Genomic DNA, 18,165 nt, shown 5'->3' on the forward strand with positions numbered 1-18,165 from the left:
TCTGATATTCTGAACTCTGTAGCTCTGTTTAATGATCATTCTGGTAGGTTAAGAAAAAAAGTCTACCTTAAACAAATTCTGGGTCCAATTTTCAGAAAATTCATGATATTAGAACAGCTAAGACTTGTGATTTTATTTTGTATAATTTTCTTTATGATAGTATCTTCATTACTTGAATTACAAAATTTAAATGAACATTTATTGGAAGAAACATCATCAAGTAGTAGTGGGGGAAATTTGGAGGTAGTAGAGAGATTATTTATGGGTTACATACCCTAAACATGGTTGGTCTTTGACTCTTCTTTATTTCAAAAAATAATTGATATCAGAATCAAACAAAGGAGCCTGCAACATGAACTTAGATGTTTACTATCTTATCTATGGTCTGAAAGATTCTACCAAGTTATCCTGTCAATCATGGTAGAAAGTTCACCACTGCTGAGTATCAATGTTAAAATTATTCTTCACATTTCTGTTGACTTAATATTGATTTAGTAGATAGGGTTTACTTTGCTTGATCAATAGTGAACCCAGATTAATGCTTTGACTAAACTTGCTTGGCTTTTTTAGCAGTGGTATTCATTTTTATTTTGTAAATGGGCTGATACATTTTCTAAACTGGCAGGACAAAGAATTTCACATGGTCACTGAGGGTTAAAATAGCCATTTCATGGTGTATGTAAAAACCTAATAAAAAGTAGATCATATTGCAATATCTAACTTCAACTGTGCCCTGAGAAAAGTCAAAAAAGAAGCATGAATGACATGCAATACAGATCTATGGGAGTGGATCGATAGTTGGGTTTGAAACTAGTTTGGCTGACTCATGTTTACCAAAGACCTTGACAAATCCTGATACAAAGTAATAATTTTAGTGAAAAGTTCTTGCTAATATTACAGTGATTTTTTTTGACAAGATTAATTTTACCTGAACATTGATTATGAAATCAGTGCAATCAGTGAGGCTGTGAAAAGCTTTCAGTCCTAGTATGTACTTTGCAGTTCAAAAAATAGCACTAAATCTGTTACGGCCCAATAGAGTTAGCAGACATTTGAAAATCAGCCCAATGTTCAGCAACTAATTGGTCCACCTAAGTGTCTACATGAGGCATAAAAATTTGAATCTATTAATTCAGAACCAAAGAACAGTGTATGCAGCCTGGCAAAAAAAATATGGTACATTTTATTTTTATTTTATTAAGTAATGCTTTCAGTCAGGGTGGCAAAGGGTTAGTAATTAATTGCTGTGGCGTTATTTATTGAACTGTAGTTTCTGAAACTATTCAACAACAATGTAAGAAATACAACAAAAAACTTTTTTTTCTCCATTTTAGCCAAGGCTAAAGTACTCTATTCAGATTCGTGTTTTGTATGATCCAGCAGTTTAGACATCACTGTCATTACTCACTCTGCACTCTCAATAATGGAATCAACAGAGAAGGTGCCAGACTCGGTGACAGATTCACACTCTTGTTTAATGCTTCCAGTGCTGACAGGGGAACTGCTGGACAGAGAGATCAAACCTGAGTCCTGACTACTGGAAGGTGAAAATACTGCAATGAAAAAATAGTAAAATTCTGATTTAACATTTTACATCTCTCTGACATTTCATTAAATCATAATTTTAACCTTCATATAATTCAGATGTACAACGCATCTGATAAGTTATCTGTTTCAAAAACATGTATAAATTAAGGGATTTTCGATGGAACAGCTGATATGCAAATTCTTTCCTTTCACATCTGAGATCTGGAGTAAAGTCTAACTCAGGAAAAAAGGGACAAAAACATCTCCCAATAACTGGCTATATTTGTCTTCCAAGGGCTGACTTTGGGCAATCTCAGTTTGATCACTGACTGGACTAGTTTTATAAAACTGACAATTAATCAGAGGAACCATTGGAAAACTGACACTGAGGGAATGCTCTTCAAGGTATGTATTGTTAGAAGAGCATTTTTTCTTAGCTTGTGATACAGTGCCTGATCTTGGAATGTTTGGTGCTGCCCAAATTGGAAATGTTTCCCTCCCAGTATGACCTTTTATGAGAGAAGAAATTAAACAAAACATGACAAGATAGGTTATTTTAAAAATTAGGTCAGTAATTGTTGAAATTCTACAATTAACAGATGGAATGACCCTAACAGGTTTATAATACATAGAGTTTTTCTGATATAATTTTGTTCATGTCTGGAACACTTCCTCCTTCATTGACTCCAGACTCTGCCAAAATATGATCAATGGCCAATAGGAAACTCACCACAGTTACTTTCTTTTGTAATCACTACATTTTCCAGAATATTTGCACAGTTCTTTTCAAGAAATATGGATTTGCAAGCTGAGCTCAAGGTAGAACATTAAATCACTGGCATTTTGAATGCAATAGCAGTCTTTTCCACAAATATGAAAACTACATAATGTCTGGTCAATTCTAGTCAATTAATGTCGAGCCTACTGCAAATGAAAACACTATGGATAACAGCGAATTGAGTTCTTTTTGCCAATTAAAATAGCCCTTCTTCACCACCGTTTGGTCAGCTTACAATACGTACAATTCCCTGGGTATGAGAGGAGGGAAACAAATCTGCTTCAAGGCGAACTGTTCTTTAGTAGGACATACAACATAATTTCTCCTGATTTCTCTTCTTTATTGATCAAAAAAAGAACCAAGCTGCTACAGGCAGTCTCCCAAGTTGTGAAGGAGTTCTGTCCTCGAGTCTGTTCACAAGTCGATTTGTACATGAGTCGGAACATATGCAGGACAATATAAAGTAGCCATTTCTAAGTACGAGGAAACATTTGCATGTCAGATCTTTGAATGTACACTTCTGTATGGGATCATGATCGAAGTGTGAGCATTTGTGAGACGTTTGTAAATTGGGGAACCCCTTTATTTAGTTCTCTACAGCCAACTAAAAAGTGGCAAAATGCTTACCACATCATAGACCAACAAGAGACTCAGCGGTATCAGCTTGTTACATTTTTGCCCATTTTCTACTCTGCATACATCCTTTGGTTTCATTTGTCTCTCTTCACCTGCCCTCTGCCCTTTCGATTCTTCAATCACCATTTCTTATTGCCTTCCTCCCCAGTGACAGCTGTCCCCTATGTGTTGTGTAGTTAGTAAAAGTGAGCAGGACAGAGGGCAATGGCAGGGGTGGAAAAGGTGAGCCTAGGGTGAGATTTGAGCTCAGAATAGCGACGAATAAGGCAGAAGATGTCTGCGGACACATGGTAAGGAATCCCATAGGAAGTTCACTCTTAAAAAAAATCCTAATCACTTTCTGACAATTCTCCATCCTTTTATTGCTGGACATTAAAAAAAAGAATTAAGGCAATAGCAGTGACACTTTTCCAAAATTAACAAATAGACATTCAAAGGTTGACAATCTCATGATCCAAATGTACAATAAAGTACCATAAGCAGTATTTCTGATCAAACAAAGATTTCACTTATTTTTCATTATGTATCACTGCTCATTACCATGTTTGGCAAAATGTAATATGATCCGCACAAACCTTTTGATGAATAGCAACTATAGCTTATTAATGTTTGGGTATACGCATACAGTGCATTATATACTGCTTCTTTCACTTCTAGACACTGGGTGAAATCTAGCCCAACCTATGCCAAAAAGTTTTTCTATCAATTACTGGTAATGGTGCTTTGAGAAATAGGTTTAGCTAGCTTCAACACACCCACAGTTGACAACTGCTAATAACAATGTCTCTCACAGGTCATGGAGAAGGCTGAGAATGAGAAAAGGAGAATATACTACGATGCAAGGTAATTTTCAAAGGTTGGGGAAATTATTTTCCTACAGAGTAGGGGCTGCATTGTACATCCACAAGTGCAATATACAATTTGAGTTTTAAAAATGCTTTTCACGAGAATGAACATTGTTGGTATTTGTTGCCCATCCTTAATTTCCCTTGAACTTGCCAGCTGGTGAGACCATTTCAGAGGGCAGTTAAGAGTGAATTTCATTGCTGTGGGTCGGGAATCACATGTAGGCCAGATTAGATAAGGATGGTGGATTTCATTTCCTAAACAGCATTCATGAACTACAATGGCTTTTACAACAATCAATGCTAGTTTCATGGTTGCCATTACTGAAAACTGTTACTAAACATTCTGTGTCCTATGATCCTGCCCCACGAGCTACCTGACAAAAGAGTAACGCTCCAAAAGCTTGTACTTCCAAATAAACCTGTTGGATTATAACCTGGTGTTGTGTGATTTTTAACTTTGTCTACCCGAGTGCAACATTGGTACCTCCACATCACGACTACTGAAGCCAACAGCGCAATTCCAATTCTTTTAAAACTGGGGTTAAAATCCACCAGGTGCCGGGAGAGAACCAAGCCATTAGCCTAGACTTACTTGCCTGTGACTTACCATTACACCACAGCCTCCAACAATACCTAAAACCATTCCATGTCAAAGCACACCTCTCATCCACACTAATGCACACAGAAAACCCATTAAATCAAAATGTTCACTCACTACTGCGCTATTTGTCAGTTCTTGGGTCGCAACACACACGAGAAACCACTTGTTCGATGTAAAACAAAGCATATGAATTAGTTTGGTTTGTGTTCTCCCAAGGCAGATCTACCTGAAACTATTCCAGGTGTCAAGTGGGAAATTTACTCTGTTACTTACTTGTGTGGACTAGACCTGCCTGAACAGGTGCCATGAACCGTGCAAACAAGGATTCTAACACTGGATGAATGGCTCTAAGTGAATTGGTGCCTCGAGTGTATGGTGTAAGTTCTCGCCTAATGTTTTCAAAATGTTGGGGGATATATATGTACGGATAACTGACAGAACAACATGAAGAGTGTATTATTAATGTTTCGCTTATACCATACACTTTCTCCAGTATTAACATTAGCAAATCTCAATCATGCTTAAAGGCATGGAGTATCACATTCCTAAAATTTCTTGCCATAGCAGGTCATTCAAAATCGGCAATTATTTCAATTAGATTCTTATCATCTTTTATAATGTGAATTTGTTAAATGCAAGAAAACATTGAAACAGTCAAATAAATCAACACACTGACCCAGTAACTTGAAATTTCACAATGAGGGGATACTTGTGTTTGACTTATAACTGGAAAGATATCACAATAAAAATGGAAAACTTGGAAATAGCCAAGCTACAATATTCCTGGGCCATAATAACCTATCAGATTACTAGCCACGGAAGATACATGAAGCAATTGAAGGGTTCTTGACCCACCTAACCTTTACAAATAACAGCTGAGTTACCCACACCTCCTATTCTTGCCTGGCATAAATGTAATTATGGAGCAGGCACGATGGTAATTTTTCTCCTCATTAACTTCTTGATTGGTTTCATCCTCGGGCTCCCATAAGGCTGCAATCTGTCAACAATTGTAAGCGGCCAATCACTTAATGTTTGTGTAACTAAATGCAAAAGGTTCTGGCTGTGTTGCCTGTACAAACGATAATAGCACACAGGTACATCAATGCCCTGGTGTTAATTTGGCTTGTGTTCATCAAGAGCAAATCTATGGTGCAATTAGCAAAGTGCACAAGTAATAGGGTGGTTTGTAGTGAGTTAAATCACTGCAGCCAATACAGCACTTTGCTGTAAGTGTCAGTTTATTATGTTTGATTATCTGCATTCTACCATGCAATGTAAATTAGTGTCAAGGGACTCTCCAACAGAGCTGAACAGTTTATAGGACTGCTCTACTAATGGAAAAGATGAAGAGGCATTGGGTCCTTGCACATTTTTCTTTGCACTTGTAAAGACAAAAGAAGTTTTGGTGTTCAGTTTCAGCAGTTTTGTGGTCATACATAGAACAGACAGAGAAATAGCAAAGTATCGGTTTAGAATAATAGGAGGTTATCTTATTGAAGCATAAGATTTTCGAGGGATTTTACAGGATACATGTTGACAAATATTTCCCTTTGTGGGGAATAGAGAACTGATCCGGGGGCGGGGGCGGGCGAGGGCACTGTTTAAAGAACAAGTGGTCTCCATCTATATGGAGATGAGAAATACTTTCTTCTCAGAAGGTCCATGATCGTTGAAATTCCTTCTATACAGCCACCCTATTACTTGCGCACTTTGCTAATAGCACGGGATATATTGAAGGCTGAGTTAGGCAGAATTTTAATCTAGGAGAAAGTGAGGACTACAGATGCTGGGGATCAGAGATGAAAATGTGTTGCTGGAAAAGCGCAGCAGGTCAGGCAGCATCCAAGGAGCAGGAGAATTGACATTTCGGGCATGAGCCCTTCTTCAGGAAGGGCTCCTGAAGAAGGGCTCATGCCCGAAACGTCGATTCTCCTGCTCCTTGGATGCTGCCTGACCTGCTGCGCTTTTCCAGCAACACATTTTCAGCTCAGAATTTTAATCTATAAAGGGAGTCAACAGTTAAGGGCACAAACAAGAAAGTGAAGTTCAGACACAATCAGATCAGCTGTGATATTAAATAGCAGAGCAGGCTTGATGGACTTGCAATTACTTATGATGGCATAAAATTTACACCATTTTAACTTTAGGAAGCATTACAGCTAGCAATACTGGCAACTGATTTTAGCCTCAGCTCACTTGTTCTTTTCCCTGGTTTAGAAGAATGTGCATTCAAGTTCCTCAGATATTTAGTCCATATCGAGCTGAGGTTAACATGAGATACTCACCTTTTCAATCTCTCCCCTTGCCTGAGACATGGTGACCTTTAGGTTAAACTACTACTAGTTGTCTCTCATCAATGAGATAGCAGCCCTAAGGATCTCTGGGACTACGACTACTTTACATAGTCTAGTGACAGACTGGAGTCCACACAAGCAAAAGCTGTGTTTCAGCAATGCCTCCTTGAATGTGTTACTGCCAATACAGTCTGACAAAAAGATGCCTGTAGCACCAAGCGTCATTGGAGGTAGCAGCAAAGGTCAGAAGCTCCTGAATTCGGTGCAGAAGGTCAGAAAAGTGAACGGAGTGACATATTCACCTATGTGTCATTATCCTCCAGACCCTAATTGCCTGATCTTTCATTCCAAAGTTACTGCAACACACTTATCTCCATCGCCTTATAGAGGTTTACAAAATTATGAGGAGCATGGATAGGATAAATAAACAAAGTCTTTTCCCTGGGCTCGGGGAGTCCAGAACTAGAGGGCATAGGTTTAGGGTGAGAGGGTAAAAATATAAAAGAGACCTACGCATAGATAGGATAAATAGGCAAAGTATTTTCCCTGGGGTCGGGGAGTCCAGAACTAGAGGGCATAGGTTTAGGGTGAGAGGAGAAAGATATAAAAGAGACCTAAGGGGCAACTTTTTCACGCAGAGGGTGAGCTGAGCTGCCAGAGGATGTGGTGAAGGCTGGTACAATTGCAACATTTAAGAGGCATTTGGATGGGTATATGAATAGGAAGGGTTTGGAGGGATATGGGCCGGGTGCTGGCAAGTGGGATTAGATTAGGTAGGGATATCTGGTCGGCATGGATGGGTTGGACCGAAGGGTCTGTTTCCATGCTGTACATCTCTATGACTCTATAACTTATCTTACAATTTTATTTTTCTTTCCATGTACTTGCTCTTATCCCCACCTATCCATTCCCCCATACCAATCATCCTATTTACTTTAGGCAACGCCATGCTTCTCCGTCACAGTCACATCATTCATCGGATATAGTGTTTGTCACAGTCCTTGCACGGGATTTTGTAAATAACATTGAGCAAAACTAATGTTATTTACAAAATACGTGCAAAAACTGTAACAAACACTACATTGGACAAAAGCATTTTCTCTTTTTTGGTTTTGAGCTTTGACAAAGAGTCAGTTAGACTCAAAACGTCAGCTCTTTTCTCTCCTTACAGGTGCTGCCAGACTTGCTGAGATTTTCCAGCATTTTCTCTTTTTTGACTACATTGGACAAACATGCAGAAAACTAGCCACCAGGATACATGAACATCAACTAGTCACAAAAAGACATGACCCTCTGTCACTAGTATCCTCATATACGGATGAGGAAGGACACCACTTCAACTGGGATAACACATCCTAGGACAAGCCAAACAAAGACACGCACGAGAATTCCTAGAAGCATAGCATTGCAATCGGAACTCTATCAACAAACACATTGAGTTAGACCCTATCTACCACCCCCCGAAAAAAAGAACATGAAGTGACTTCACCACAGAAAATGACATCACCAACCCAAAGAGACCCAAACATATACACAGAAAGCAGGAATTCTCAGCAGTGCTTCGCCTGAGGCCCACTGAAGATGTTACCTAGTAGGGTGATGAAAGGTCTGGAAATGAACCTTCAAGATCAGTGATTTAGTGACATTGAGAAAGAGGGACAGGGTAAGAGAGAGGATTGTGTTTTCAGGTTATACTGGTTCAATCTAAGTTAGCTGTGCATTAATACTGGCAGTCCTGACAGCAATGTGATCATCTGGGGTTGCACTGTGCTCATTGCCAATCTCCATTTCTTATCCTCACCCTCAGCATTCTCTGAGGAGTATCTGATCTGCTCATCTTGTTTTACTTGTGGGTCAAAGCTCACTACCGCACCAATGCTGTGACAGTATGTCATATCCATTCAGGGGACCCTGGCTGATGCATATTGAAGGAGGCCTTCAGAGATGTTCATGATTTGGAGGAGCCGGTGTTGGACTCGGGTGGATGAAGTTAAAAATTACACAACACCGGGTTATAATCCAGCAGGTTATTTGCAAGCACTAGCTTTCGAAACGCTGCTTCAACATTAACAACCACCTGATGAAGAAGCAGCACTTCAAAAACTAGTGCTTCCAAACAAATCTATTGGACTATAAGCTGGTGCTGTGTGATTTTTAACTTCAGAGACGTTGCAACACCAGAGATAAATCTTCAGCATGCCAATGGCCTTTTCAATCACATTTCACAACTCTTATTATGTTCCATCTGCCACATTCTAGCCCACCAAATCGCTATGCAGACTCTTTGTCGCTTCCTTATTGGCCTGACTTTGATACACTGAGGACTCAGTAAGCTATGGAAACCTCTGGACCTAACATTAAAAGTGAAAATAATGTATCAATGTTACTCTAATTGAGCAATTAGCAGCTAGAAATGGAATCCTTTCCCCAAGGGACTTGAACAAAGGCAGCTGAACATGCTGGAGTCAAGTAAGGAAGTTGATGGGTTGGAATCAGCATCCCCAATGAGCTGTCAAGTTCAACAGTCTTAAACTCACACTCATTCTTAAACCCACATGCTTCTACAGATCAAAAATCATCTCTGTATATCTGGTATACAGCTTGCTGATTGCTGCTGTGGCTAATAATAGCAATTTCTTGTGACAAGTTACTTTGATACTCAGTTAAACAGCAGCAGGAAAGCAAATTAATAATGGCGAATGTCATCCCACACTGGTGGGTAATTCAAACATTCATCTGAAAAGCCCCAGTAACTCTTATGATTGTTGTCATAAAATTCTTTCACATCAGCCAAAGTGAAAAAAAAATCTAATTTCTAGCCTATTAACGCCCACTAACATCAGCTGGGAGGCCAGAATTCTACATCATAGTGAAATGTTACTGCAGGAATCAATCAGGGGGACATGACAGCAAAAGGTAAATAAAATGATAAAAATTAAAACAAGGATATAGTCTGAGCAATGACAGAGACAAGCTAACATTAAAATATCGAGTCCACTTTCAAGGAGCTCAGGAATCATTTTATTTCAAATACCCTCCCACCATACTAACATGGACATTCCCACATACTTTGCTAAATAAAGAAAACATTCAGTTTGTTCTGCACACTGTTCATCCACTGAACTGCCTGGTAACTCAACACAGTCTTTTAAATGTAATTATTTCCGTACTTTCTATTTTGATTTTTATTGCTGGATGAACTACATGCTTGAGCTGCCTTTAGTTAATTTCTAACAACAATCTCTCAGCAATTTTGTCAAAACAATTACATTGATCCAAACAGACATAAAAGCCAACAACTCAGAATCATTTAATGGGGACTGGACATGAAAGGAAATAATCATGTGGAGGGCAAAGGGTAATTAATGGTTGGTGACCTCCACCCTGCTCCACATTATCAATATAAGTCCTGCTTACATCTAGAAATACAGGCTTTAAAAAAATATTGACCGAGCAGTGCACTTCAAATAAAGCTGAAAGGCTGCCATGTCTGGAAATTACCTCAAGCTATATAGCTAAAGAGATTCTGTATATGGTGTTACAAGATCGCATCACTGACAATTACTCTAGTATTTAGCACATCTATCGCTCATCAGCAATAGTACAGCAGTCAACGTGGCATAGTGACATGGAAACAAGCTGCGCAATGTTTGCCTCCAGCTGTTTCACATGAAGGAGTTGTGACATAATTGGAAGAGTCCAGAGATTTAATTTAAACAGAAAAACTCACTTAACTTTTAAAATAATGCATCTTGTGTGATACATACAATTGTTTGTATATTTATTTTTGGTGATTTTACCACTCCTAAAAAAAACTTCTCTCCATCAAAACGTATTAATTTGAGTCAATTTGGCTAATAATATAAATTAGGTGATAGTATCAGCAGCTTATTATACATTTATCCCTATCAGGAAAGATACACAGTGAGCAGAAAATCCTGATGGTCCACTTTACTGTCATTCAACATTAGTAATAGCACCTTGTTTGCCTCAACAAGGTTAAAGGGTTTACTTCAGAAGTCAGACTTTGCTGCTGATTAATCTAAGCTTTAATTGGCAATTACACTTATTCAGGTTTTACTTGAATACTTAATTTACATTTATATAGCATTTTTCATGTCACTAAAGATCTCATGACGCTTTACTGAAGGAGCAGCAATTATTGATCAGGAAATGTGACATTTTTGGGAAAATAATCAAACTGCATGGCCAAAGAGGTGAGTTTTGTGTTTACCTCTGAAAGAACGTGATAATAAAACAAAAAGGGCAAGTTCTACAGTGCAGAGACATGCAACCTCTAACACCATTGGTGCAGAAAACACAGGGGTGCACAGGTGACTTGAATAGGAAGAGTTGAGAGACGTACTGGAATGTGTATTACAGACTTACAGGGATGAAGCAATGAATGATCATGGAAAACTATGAAGATAAGGATGAATGTTTTGTCATCCTCTGTGCAGACTTGCACAAGGGGCTAACTCAAAGCATCCGGATTACGGTTGCAACACATACACACAACACACAAAGGTTTAATTTTAAGATTTCCGTTCTGCTCGATTAATTTGATATTGAACAGCAAAGCAAGCATTAACATTAGCAATCAATTACAATTCAGTTAGTTAAGTATTGGGTGATCTAGTTGCCCAAATCAGAACCATTCAAAAGTCTTTTTTGTTCCTCTTGCATTGATACCAGCTAAAGGGAAAAAAAATGAAGTGAAACTATCTTCCAGAATTTAATAGTCAATTTCCCACATGACATCAAGAGAAATCTAGAGAATAACACATCTTTGACTCTTGACACATCCACATCTCTGACTCTTGACACATCCACATCTCTATACAGTTAACATTTTAATTTTAGCTATGATCAGCAATCACATGAAGTTCCAATGAAGAAACTAAAGGATGCATTTTTATGAGATTTTGAGAAACATATTATAGCAGCTAACTAGATAGTATGGAATTTCAAATTAAAATTATGGTAATTGTTGTCAATTGTTGTCATAGAACACAAGATAGTTTCACAACACCTTGGCTCCTGTGTTATTGCTCTGTATGGAGTTTGTATGTTGTCTCTGTTTCTGTGTGGGTTTCCTCCGGGTGGTCTGATTTCCTGCCACAATCCAAAGATGTGCAGGTCAGGTGAATTGGCCATACTAAAATGCCCATAGTGTTAGGTGCATTAGTCAGAGGGGAATAGATCTGGGTGGGTTACTCTTCGGCGGGATGGTGTGGATTTGTCAGGCTGAAGATCCTGTTTCCACACTGTAGGGAAATCTAATCTAAATGCAACTAGCACAAAGCAAGGTTTGAAAATTGAACATGCAATGGACAAAACTACCCAATAACATTTTAGTCTTAATTTTAACCTTTTGTAACTAGAGACATAGGTGCAATACTGTAACTTTTTCTGGAGAGTGTGTGTGACATAGGCAGAGTGTGCGATAGGGAAGAACAATAAAAAACTCACCACATGACATGTTAAGAGATGCAGTGGAAAGAATGCAGTGGAGAGACCAATAAACAAGTCTTAGTCAAAAATACTGAGTGAGTTTTACAGCCACATGTATGTTTCTAACTAATTACAAAACAGATCAAAATCAATATGGTAAAGTTTTGTGAGATTTGCTTCTGGCATGAGTCATCAGTGGAAATTAAAATACACCATTTTCAAGGCTTCTAACAATTACTAATTTACTCTTGTGTTCTGAAAATATAGCTTCATTCCTTTTTATTAAAATAAAACAGTTCTACTTACTTGTTGTTGTCAAATGATGTGGGTTGCTCTAAGCCCACTGTGTGTTCTAAGAACAAAGGAGAGCCATATGTGAAGATTACAGTGTGAAAAGAAAAACAAGAAAATAAATAATGTTCTTGTATGTCATTAACTCTGATCCCTGATGGTAGTGGTAAAAATATAATTTGCTAATGGATTTTTTGTTTGTTAGTCATGTCCAATCTGGAACCATATTATTCGTTCCAAATCCTAAAAAAGCCTTGATTAAAGCCTTAAGTGCAGATTTGACAAAAATCAAGTGGCATTGGATTAGGCTGATCATGGACCAAATGCATGCTATTTCAAAGGGGTAAAAATGTTGAATTCAGCTATTCTATCCATTTAACTTCCAGTACAGAAAATGAAGCTGCAAGTTATTCTACTAAAAAGTGAGACTCGTGTATGATGACCCTTTGCATTTGAGGAACACTGAAGAACCATTGCAAGTTTTGTTTTATTCCTTGTGAACCTTTTGGATGTTATCATGTGGCAGTCACCCAAAGCTCTCTAGTCTCCACATGCCAGGACAATCTGCATCTCAGAACAGCCATGCCACCATTGTTGGGGTTTTTTTGCCAATGCTGCTCTGAGTTAATTATTAGGCGGCATGTAGTATTAATCTGTGCCATGACTCTCCCAAACTGGATGGACAGTAGGCTGGTATCTATGTAATGACACTCCATTGTACAGCAACTGAGAATGGATCTTAACAGCAGTGAGAACTGAATCTGCACTTACATGCAGTACCCAGCCACTACTGACCAAAAAGGAGGGAATGTGTGCAAATAGGGTCAATTTTGTTACTGGTATTCACTTTAAATCTGTCCAAGGTTCCATATTTAAATATGTCAACAGCTTATTAAAATTAATTAATATATGTAGCTTTACTAATTTTATAGCTTATAGCCATAGTATTATAAAATTAATGAGACAAAGTAATGCAAAATATCTCAGAAGGATTATCAATTTATCTACAAATATAAAGAATTTAGTATCAAAAATGAATGTGTTCATGGAAGTGATCAAGGTAATGGGATTTACTTTCCAAGCCCGAATAAAGTGAGAAATGTAATAGTCATTTGAACTCTTCAGCAAGCAGGTGTTCTAAATACTCAAAACAGATTTTCTTTGTCATTGCCATACAAAATAGGACCACAATGGTTTATAACTAATTCCCAAACAACTTGCTATCACAACAAAGAAATTAAATGGAGATTACAGGGTAGATTTTAACTTTCAATACCAGGCAGAGAGCTGGCAGTAGTTTTGCTGAAAATAAAATTCAATACCAGTGTGGTTCTTTCTATTGGTGGAAATCAATTTACCCCTTGGAAAAGGTAAGTAAGCATAATGTTAATGCAATCCTGACAGCACAAAGACAACATGTGCTTGTCAAACTTAGGTGACCATGACCAAGTCAGCTTATTGTACCATTAATGCTTTGCTCCCAACGCTCTGCTGAAGGCCTGTTAAGTGAGCTGAGCTTGTTTTTAGATTAGAATATCAGTCTTGCTTAGTGACCACCGCCATAGCCCTCTCCCACCAGCCTCCAACACAGTCCAACAGCCATGAGCTTGAGCAGCCACAGAGGTTTTCTTATTCTTCTGTTGCAACAGCAGCAAAGTGGCAAAAAAAACAGAACTATCGGCTAAGGCTTCTGCAGTTCTTCAACCAAAATTAAAACTAATGAGAAGAATTCTCCTACAAATCAATTCACTAAGCCAAAAAAAAACTCTTGGGAAGAATAAGGCAAGAATGCACATTTTACTTTTACATATAAACAGAATCAGATGTCGGGGGAATTAGCCAGATCATCTTCCCTCTCAGAAGTTCCCTTTCCCACCCTGGCTGCTTTACTCTCTTTGCGAGCTACAATGCTGACACTGAGCATCCTTAAAAGTGGAACTCATTAATATTAAAAAATGCTTGAACAACCTAAAATTAAAAAAAATCCAAAATGGTAAGTGAAAGTCATGTTCATTACTATCCATAAGTGTATGACATATTCTTAAAAGCTGAAAAGAAAATATTTGCCTTTGCAGGAGACCTCCACATATAAAAAAAAACAAGGCCTGACTCTTGTTTGAGGCTTCCAATGCTATACTGTGCAACCTGGTACACAACTACTGCTTGTCTTTTTGCAGTCATATATTCACAAAAACATGTGAACGGGAAGCAATGTAGAGTCCCAGCAACAAATACTGACCCTGATCATATTCTTCCTCCCTTCACAGTAACAGCACCAACATGAGCAAGCCCTTCATATCTTGTGTGGCAGGCACCCGTAGTTTCCCAGCTGTATGTGAATTAAGCTCAAATTCAAGCTGGCAGCTCAGTACACACAAATTTCAAGGCTATTGTTCTTTTAAACAATGTGCAATTATACCATTAAAGTAGTTAGACATCCCAAGGCACTTTACAGGAACAGGTATTCAATAAAATTTGATAATGAGCCATATCGGAGATATTAGGAGAAATATTGAAAATTGAACAGATGGGGAATTTTGGACGAGCATTCCAGAGAATGTAAGAAACACAGTAGAGCAGAGAGATATAGGCAGGAAATCCAGAGTTTGAGCCTAGGAAGCTGAAGGAATAGCTGACAATGGTGGAGTAAATGGAATTGGGGACGTGCAAAGATCAGGAATGGTAGAGTGTAGGCATCTTAGAGGAGTTTGAGTCTGGACATTACAGAGAGAGAGAGACAGAGAGAGAGAGTCAAAGCCATGGTGGAATTCAAACTCAATGCCAAGAAATGTTATACTGAGACTTTTCTAGACTGAGAATGCAAGTAAATAGTTAAGCAACAGAGCTTTGGATGAAGGTAGATTTATTGAAAGTGTAAGGTGCATTGCTGGAGAGGGGAGCGTTAGGTCAACCTAACAAAAGCCAGAGATAGCAAAGAAATGGAAGAGGATTTCAGCAGCAGACAATCTGAGACAAGAATAGAGATAACGTTATAAAACTGGAAGTAGAAAGTGATCCTAGTAATGTATAGCATATGGGGCCAAAAGCAGATCAAATGTAATCTCTTGGTATTTGTTAGTGTTATATTTGCGGCCAATGCCACTATAATTGGAACACTGCACATGGTAGCCATAACTCTCATCCAGCAGTGAAGTTTCATTTATAAAAGAAATCACCTCATCTGGGTGTGATGTACAAATACCTTGTATTATAGCGCATGAAGTTAGTATGACTAACAGTTCATTCTGGATAGTGTCCGTAAAGAAAAGCTCCTTTATTCAGTCTGAAATTCATCAGTTTTCTACAGATATGTGGATGTCACTGGCTAAACCAGCATTTATTGCCCATCTCTAATTGCCCAAAGGGCAGTTAAGAGTTAATCACATTACTGTGGATCTGAAGTCATATATGGGCCAGACCAGGTAAGGAAACAGCCGTTTCCATTCCTAAAGTTCATTAGTGAACCAGATGGGTTTTTACCAACAATTGACAACTGCTTCATGGTCATCATTAGGTGCGAGATTCCAGATTTTTAGTGAATTCAAATTTCACCATCTGCCACAGTAGGATTCAAATCCAGGTCCCAGAACACTCCCTGGATCTCTAGATTAACAGTCTTGCAATAATAAATAATGTGCTTGCTTTTCTGTTTTGCATCAGACACAGTTGCTATTTATTCCACCAAAATTACTAAGCCCACCAACATCTTTCCACAATGATCCAAGTCATAATCACAATGGTAGCTCAGCTTTAGTAATTCTGCAGTGGCATAAATAATGGTTGAAGTTAGTAACTCCATAATTTATTGGAGGCTTTAAGCCACAAATGAGCTAGAACTACAATTATAACAAGAGTACCTGTAAAGCAAGATACAGAAAAGACAATAAATCCACTGGATACAACTGCATATTAATGTCAGTGACCATTTTTATTGGTGGCACCCTATCTCCTGTATTGGGAATACACAATCTGATTTTTTTAAAAATGAATGTAGATTTTGAATTTTACACATACACAATCTTGTCACACTAGAGAACCACAAATAATCAAAGTATGGACTCAAAGAATAGCTGCATTTAAAGAATATACTCAAAATGTACAAATGACACCTAACCAAGCAATTCATTAGCAGTAACTCAAAACTTTTTTTTTCAAATTTTAAGTTATTCTACAGTCAAAAAGAATACAAGTGCCCCAAACAACACCAAGGTGGTGATAACGACTTCACCCTAATGCAGCTATGAGCAGTTCAGCGTTATGTCAACTGCACTCATGCACAGATTCAAGCCCTGCATTCATTAATGATATACTGTAATGTCAGGTGGCAATGCGGATTTACAGTGAAGACTGCCAAGGCGTTTTAGAGCTGCATAGACTCCAGTGAGGCGTATTTCACACTGGGCTGGTTTTATGAAGAACACTTCACCGCCCTGCCACTGTGCCCAGATGATAAATTGTAAAAGAAGCATGACAAGCTCCATCATTGTTTGTAAATCTTAACTGTTCCTGTTCACTAATTCTGGATGCAATTTTCAAAGACAACAGCCAACAGAAGGACAGAGCTCCAGCTCTGAAGGTTATTCAACTTAACGGTAAGCTTAGTAAATGGAGCAAAGGTCACACTTGCTACACAAATTACATGCAACAGGAATCGTCCTTCAGACCACATCATGTTTAACTAAAATTTTGAAATTATCAAATATATAAAACATATTAATGCTGCAGCCTCCTTGCAAACTTGAAAGTCTAATATATTGAATTTAACTTCAAAATATCAATGAAAAACTTTGTCACATAAAGACTATTTTTCTGATTGCATAACCCAATGCTTGCATCAGTGATGCAGAAAAACAAAGCCAAGGGCCAAAAGAACAGTTAGTAGCATTCTCAGCTGATACTACAGCAATTCTCATCAATTGCAATAATGACGACAAAGTATCACATCATATATTTGCTGCAAACATGCAATCTACTCAAGAGACCGGAGAAGGTGAAGTAAAAAGTATATGGATGAGATCTACAATAGTACCCAGCTAAAATTCAAGCTACTCAGAAATGTGTTATGGCACGAAATGAACTGATAGTATAGCAGGTGAATAAGGCAAAACTCTACCTCAATCAAAAATGAATGGTAAACTAAAAAAGATTCAAGCACTATGAATAGAATTATCAGCAATAAAGTGATTTACTTAAGCAATAGTTCTTCAAGAGGTTCCTAATCTTGTTTGTCCAATAGCTTAGATTTGGTGAGGGCAATGTACAGCTGGTGCTGATTACCTTTACAATTATAAGAAATAAGAAGACATGCTTGAACTGAAACTAACTGAGGAAATAACATGTTGTCATCAATGCACAAATCAGTCTGCAAAATTAGTTGAAGAAAAGGTAAGCCATGAATTCCAAAACTCCAGAACTTGCTGGCCAATTTACACTGTTTAGTTGCTTGTTTTGGTTTATTTCGTTTGCAGATCTGATTTGTCTCTAATTCACTTTTCTTCTCCAATAGTCCTGTTAGGTACATATGTTACCCAACATAATATATGTAACTATTAAGTCCAAGAGGGAATTGAGAAGTAACTTCATGATCAAGAAGGTACTTAATACTGGAACTCTATCTTTAATGGGATGTGGGTATTATTGGCTCTTGACCTGAGTAACTTGTAAAGCTATTTCATAGGGCAGTTAAGAGTTACTACCAGAAGACGTAATCTAGCAAAGAACCATTCAGAAGAA

General features: G+C 38.0%; 1 protein-coding gene across 1 annotated transcript in view; it reads right to left on the reverse strand.

The window, feature by feature from the left end:
* Positions 1-1,164: 1,164 nt before the first annotated feature.
* Positions 1,165-18,165, reverse strand: part of LOC140492069 (doublesex- and mab-3-related transcription factor 1-like) — a 135,785-nt gene continuing 118,784 nt past the window's right edge. Inside the window, exon 6 of the mRNA XM_072590750.1 lies at positions 1,165-1,553. Within this exon, the coding sequence (XP_072446851.1) occupies positions 1,405-1,553 (149 nt within the window). The 3' untranslated portion in view covers positions 1,165-1,404. The remainder of the gene's footprint in view (positions 1,554-18,165) is intronic.

The sequence above is a fragment of the Chiloscyllium punctatum genome, chromosome 2 (assembly GCF_047496795.1).
Source record: "Chiloscyllium punctatum isolate Juve2018m chromosome 2, sChiPun1.3, whole genome shotgun sequence".
Taxonomy (NCBI): Eukaryota; Metazoa; Chordata; class Chondrichthyes; order Orectolobiformes; family Hemiscylliidae; genus Chiloscyllium; species Chiloscyllium punctatum.